The sequence below is a fragment of the Cyprinodon variegatus genome, unplaced genomic scaffold, assembly GCF_000732505.1.
Source record: "Cyprinodon variegatus isolate N-32 unplaced genomic scaffold, C_variegatus-1.0 Scaffold31, whole genome shotgun sequence".
NCBI classification, from domain to species: domain Eukaryota; kingdom Metazoa; phylum Chordata; class Actinopteri; order Cyprinodontiformes; family Cyprinodontidae; genus Cyprinodon; species Cyprinodon variegatus.
The window spans coordinates 337,141-343,188 of record NW_015150484.1 but is presented as its reverse complement, the minus strand read 5'-3'; the positions used below and the strand labels follow the sequence as shown (position 1 = coordinate 343,188).

General features: G+C 37.7%; 1 protein-coding gene across 1 annotated transcript; it reads left to right on the top strand.

The window, feature by feature from the left end:
- Window positions 1–1,083: 1,083 nt before the first annotated feature.
- On the top strand, window positions 1,084–5,646 carry LOC107101596. The gene is made up of 2 exons (XM_015400582.1): window positions 1,084–2,580; window positions 5,106–5,646. Exons 1-2 carry the CDS (start codon window positions 1,655–1,657, stop codon window positions 5,341–5,343), a joined length of 1,164 nt encoding a protein of 387 aa, XP_015256068.1. The 5' UTR covers window positions 1,084–1,654; the 3' UTR covers window positions 5,344–5,646.
- Window positions 5,647–6,048: the final 402 nt, after the last annotated feature.

The following is a 6,048-nucleotide window of genomic DNA, read 5'->3' as shown; positions in this document are numbered from 1 at the left end:
GGCAGCAGAGGGCAACAAATTAAAAACCTGAAAACTGAAAATAACCAGAAAACACAACAAAATAAAAATTAAACCACTAAAACTAGAAAACATCGAAAAAAGTAAAACAGAATACACAAAAGAAAACTTAACAGAACCAAGACTATGACACAATTAGAGAAGCAGCCACACTGTGAAATAAAGTTTCATTTGATTTTAAGTTTGTCAAACTTGAAATGTTTTTTTTTTTTCAACTGTAAAGTAGTGGTGACCTAGAAAATCTGATAAACTCCAAATCTTAAACATATTTCTTAAGAATCAGACCTGAGGTTATAGAGGTTATTGTCCCTTAGCATGGAAATTTGCCATCTACATTTTTACCTAACCTTGTCCTCTTTCAGGGAGAGCAACAGTCTAAGTTTCAAACCTCGGACCTTGACTTTGCCTGATTACTGGTAAGCTATGCTCACTTAACTATAGGTCAACTTTTTACTTAAATTAGAATGAAATAAAATGTTTTATTGTCATTGTACAGAACATACAATGTTATTTTGATAGGCATCAATACTTTATGTGGTATTTGAACTGTTTAGATTGAACATTATAAGAACACTGAGCCTTTAATTCCAGTATTTCATAAGAAAAGCATGAAAGTTAGATGAACTTTCAGTTTTGAAATAACCAGCAACCTAATGGTAGAATTACTGGCAACTCAATAAAGTTTGACAAAAAAATGACAATTACGGTACTTTGTTTTTCTAATTTGACTAAAATCATTGTCCCTATATGTAAAATTTGGTGTTAACTGAATTAAAATGTTTAGATAAAAAAAGGAAGTTGTTTTTTTTTTTTTTTTTTTTTTTTTTTACCTTGAGGCCCCCTGCAGAAATCCTCTGCTCACACTACAATTCACAGATCAGACATTAGTAAATTGGAAATGCATGGATTGTTTTGCCAGATAAGAAAAATAAAACATTTGAAAAGCGTATGCATTCACATAATACTCAAGTACTATGTATTTATCTAAAAAATTAACATATAGAATAATCAGCAGTGTTCTTATGGTCACGTTAATGTACAGAAAGATGGTTATATCCTCACAATTAGCAGGAAAGGATCATAACCCATGGTCTATGTTAAAATCCCCCCATAATAACCTTTCTACTTCATACATATATGACAATTCAACTCTTAAATATAGAGTAACACAAAATTATATTTCAAATCCATGTTTTTTATATCTTACTGCTGCACCATATTCAGATTTATTGTCTGTCTTTCACACTTTGAGCCCACAAACAGCATCTATTTCTGTGGTCTCAGTTATGTGTGACTGTCTTCAGGAATGAGCCGGACTATGTTACACCCTGGTTCCTCCCCCAGGAGCTGTGCTAAAGTAACAGCTGATGTCAGTCCTGCTTAAAGACATACACACACAGTCCCTGGTGGCTACACTCACACTAGAACCTGTCCAGCAGTGTCATCAAAGGCAGAGCAGAGAGGGGAGCAGGGTTCCTGCACCTTCCTTCAGCTAACCCCCAGAGCATCAAGAACCTGGCACAGAGAGGCTCCATGCCGCGCACACTAATCCACAAACCCGGCCTTTAATCCCAGTTTTACTGCAAGGGGTAGGGTTGTCCACTGCTCTTTGAAATCCCATGTGCCTGCTTGGATTATGGAGCTGCCCTGTCTTCCAACTGAGACCCCCACCTCTGCCAGCTCCTGCTCCTCGGATCCCCTGTATGACAACTGTCCACCTTTTGGCCAGCGAGGCAGGGCCAGGGAGATGGAAATGGAGAGCAGGGTTGAGTTTCCTTTAGTAACCAGACTCCCAGGGTCCAGCAGCCCTCTGCCTGGTTTGGTCACATCTCTGGCTGAGGTTCAGACAGGGGTTGTTGGAGGAAGAGAGCCTGGCTCTTGGCCAGATCCCAGTTACTGCAGCTGCAGAGGCAGCCTGGGAAGACAAGCCTGGGAATCAGAGCTTCTTTCAAACAAATACAAAAGAGGAGGACAACAGGGAGTTAACTGGCAAACAGAGGATGGGGCTTATCAGAGCCGAAGCCCCTGCCCGTCACACGGCGAAGAGCATCGAAGCGCTTTGTCACTGTATGATAACCTCACAGAAACAGGAATACCCAGCAGCTTGGAGGAGGTCTTCGACATAGAGATGAACCTGCAGGAGCATCTCAACAAGCACATGCACAATCCATGGGTCCCTGAGCGTACTGAAGAACCAATGCAAAGTGATCCTCTGAGCAAAGACAAGAACATCTGGCCCTCTTCTGACATCTCCATTGGTGACCGTTTTTCACGTAAACAGGAGCAGAATCCAGACCAAGACAAGAAGCAGGAACCAGAGCTGGACTCAGGATCCTGCCATCGACAGGACCTTCAACAGCCTTCCCAGACAGGCCACATGAAGTGCCAGGATCTGTGGCCCCTTGCTGAAAGCAAGTGTTCAAAGGAGGGTCCAGTGTCTCTGAGGGTGCCACCTCCTGTTCCCCTGGCTGACCCGTCTGCAAGCGCTCTAAGAAGCATCCTGACAGGCCTCCAGCAGCAGATCATCAAGCAGAGAGAGGAGTACGAGGAGCGAATCATCAGGTGATTGGAAATTTGGTTCTAGGATTAAAAATGGCCAATTTAGTTCACTCACAGTACTTTAGAAAGAAATTAAACTCCTTTAATTTTGCCTCATTATATAACTTTACATTAGTATTTTGTTGTGACCAACATAAAGCAGAGCAAATAAATTAATTCCTAACCTGTCACTTTGGGTTGCTGGTCATGTCCTTGTAGGTTTGCAGTTGTGCCATACTCTGTTTCAGATTACAAGAACCAAATCTATGCAAATGTTTCGTAATCTAAACAAGCTCTAAAAGTCCCTATTATTTTATCTCTAATCTATCTAGTGTGTTCTTTGTCTCCACGATGATCCTAATTAATCAGCATTTTATCAACAAACCTCTGATACTTCACTGAGCATCTAATTAGAAAACCTCTGCAGCTAGTCGGTTTCAGTGAGGAACTATAGTCACAACTAATAAGATTTTTATTTGTAAAATAAAAACTACATATATTTGCCTTACAATTGACATTAATTTTCACTTTATAAGTCAGAATTTGATATTTAAAAGAAAACAAATTGTGTAAACGCTGGAGCGGTACTAATTAATGCATTTAAGATGGATTTATGGTGCATTTCAGTGAAGGTAACACAATGTTCCTGTATCCATAAACGGTGCCTCTACAAAAAGCTGCGCTGTTTCTGTTTCCAAGTTCACTTCAACTTTCACCCTACATCCTGTTTGGCTTACAGAGCTAAATGATCCCACAGGTCTCTGGTGACGTAGTATGATCCCAAAAAAACCCCGCCTTTACTAGTGCAAATAAAACTGACTTGGTCTGCCTTCTCTGAATCCAAGTTTGTAATTTAATGGCTAAACAGATGGTTGGTGCACAGTGGAAAAAAAGCTTGACTTGCTGACATATAGAAAACAGCTCATGACACTGGAAAGAGAGCTAATTTAAGGGGCCATGCTGCTGACCTAGACACAACACATAGCTCATTTATTACCGATATAGATAGAGCATGTGTCGGTGTAAGGTCACGCATTGGTACCCAGCCAGTGAAGACAAGAGGCTATCACAATTCCCATGATATGACAGGGAGCATAAGAGGACAGCTCCAAGGGTCAAAAGAAGCTGAACTATAAAGGTTGATGTTCGATGAAATAAGGTTGAATTGTGTTTATTCGGGTCTAAAATGAGCAAGAAGGAAGTTGATCACATATAATAGTTACAAATTGTCTGAATAAACACAGGGTGGAAGAAATATAAGCTGTAAGAATTGTTAGAAAAACCAAAGGTACAACAGAGTCAGGCTTTATTATTCAGGATTACCCAACAGCAGTGAACATAGAACACAAGGGTTATATGGGGCCCTAAGAAAAATTTAATTCATCCCACTCTCCTATTAAAGATAGAACATCACCAAAACAAGCAGATCTGGTGGAATCTAGGAGATATGGCCAAGTTTAAAAATAGACAACAGTCATGGATCATTTATAGTTATATGTGATATATTTGTGAGCAAAATGATTTTAAAAAAGAAAGAACAAAATTTTGCAGCATCAGATTTAAAGTATTTTAACAAAGCACCAAACGATAGTGAGTATTATTTCTGTTTTTATAAAGTAAACACACCAAGTTATTTAAATTTTACGGTTGACATTTTCAGATGTTTTAATTCATCTATACTGAAATTGTGGCATTAAATATACACTTTTTAGCTCTTTGATCTTTGTTCTTTATTGGAGGCATCTGATGGTCCTTATTTAATTCATTTATAAATGAATTGATTTATTTATTTTATCTAGAAAAGTCCAATTAAGATCATTAGCCTTAGAGCTGAAAAACTTTTGACCAATTTGATTCACTGAAGATGAAGCCCAGACCATCATGTTTCCACCACCATGCTTTACTGAGCATGCTCCAAGAGTGAGATGCTTTAGGGATAGAAGTTAGTGAAACAGTCGGTGTTCCCATTTTGTAAAGCAGAAAACCTTACAGAAAAACCTTACAGAAGAACATTAAATGTTTGGTGTTTTTCCAACTGTAAATTGATAAATATTAACCTCAATATTTACCTGTAGCTCTTGGCATTGTGCCATTTTTTTGAGCTTGTTTTTAGATTTTTTTATGATCTGATCAAGAGCTGAGTTTGCTGGGATGTTGATCTCTTTGGCAGATTGGCATCTGTTTTAAAACGTTTTCTTGTCATGAACATTTCGTCCCATTTCTTAACTCTTTGAATCATTTATAAATGTTATTATAGCTTGTCCAAACAGCTAACAACTGTTGCTTATTAAGGCTCTTTGCTGATACTTTACAATGAGTTTAAATACTACAAATTGTGGTCTATCAATGGTTTTATTATTGTATAATCAATATGGTTTGTTGTTTTAGGTAATTTAAAAATATATATATTTTTTTAACTTTAAAAGGTTCACCCATTTCTCCTTCTTAACTACATTGGACAGACTCAAAACATTCAAAAATGATTCTGACTGACTTATAAAACCACTTATCTCTGTTTAACTTTTCTTTTTTTTCCTTACTGCCATCAGCCTGGAACAAAGAAATGAGGATCTGCAGGTGGAGGTTATTCGCCTGAAGACAAATCTCTCGCAGCAGCGCCATTGGTACCAGGTGGTCCAGGCTAAGATAATGGAGTCTGAGAAGGCCCGAGCTGCTGCAGAGCTCCGTAACGCCACGCTGCAACGGGAGATGGATCAGTTCTTTGACACCTTTGGAGAGCTCAACAGTGAGGCAAAGAAGACAGAATACATTGTCAAGAGTTTCTGAAGAGAGTTTATGAGTCATATTGAGGACATAAGAAGGCTATAAGGACTTAATATGAGTTTAAGTTTTAGCTTTTATGAACGAGCTGAACAAAATGTAATATGTGCATATCAATAAAGTAGGTAATTAAACATTTATTTCTGCACTTTCAGTCAAAGGGTGATATTTTGATCACAGATTTATTTTAAACTGTAGGATATATTTAGGTAACTTCTGTCAACATAAAGAAACATGCATTGAAGTAATTGGAAAAAGACTTTTGATATAGAGATGTTATGTCAACACCTAACAACATGACAGCTGGGGGTCGGGGGGTGGGGGGTCTAATACAGGTAGTATGACTGAGAATCAGAGAGAGGTGGGTAGAGCACCAAAATATTACAAATACTCAAGTAAAAGTAGAACTATTTCAAGATCTTTTTACTCAAGTAAAACAGTTGCCATCTAAGTAATTACTTCAATAAAATCAAGAAAGAATTTGCTAAAAAAGCTACTTAAATACCGAGTAACTGTTGGATACAAAGATCTGATTTAATGTTTAGAAATGATGTAGACACACTTTATGTGCATGGGCTGGTATTTGAACAACTCAAATGCATAAAAAACACAAATAAAAGTCATAATATAAAGGAAAAGATAATGTCAAAGAAATACTTCTACCAAATATTGTTTATCCTATTTTCCTCAATCATTTTTTCCTATAGTAAG

Excerpts from the sequence above, each read along its gene's own strand:
- LOC107101596 (XM_015400582.1), top strand. The coding sequence starts at position 1,655 with ATGGAGCTGCCCTGTCTTCCAACTGAGACCCCCACCTCTGCCAGCTCC. Across the intron at positions 2,581-5,105 it reads TACGAGGAGCGAATCATCAG|CCTGGAACAAAGAAATGAGG; the intron begins GTGATTGGAAAT and ends TACTGCCATCAG.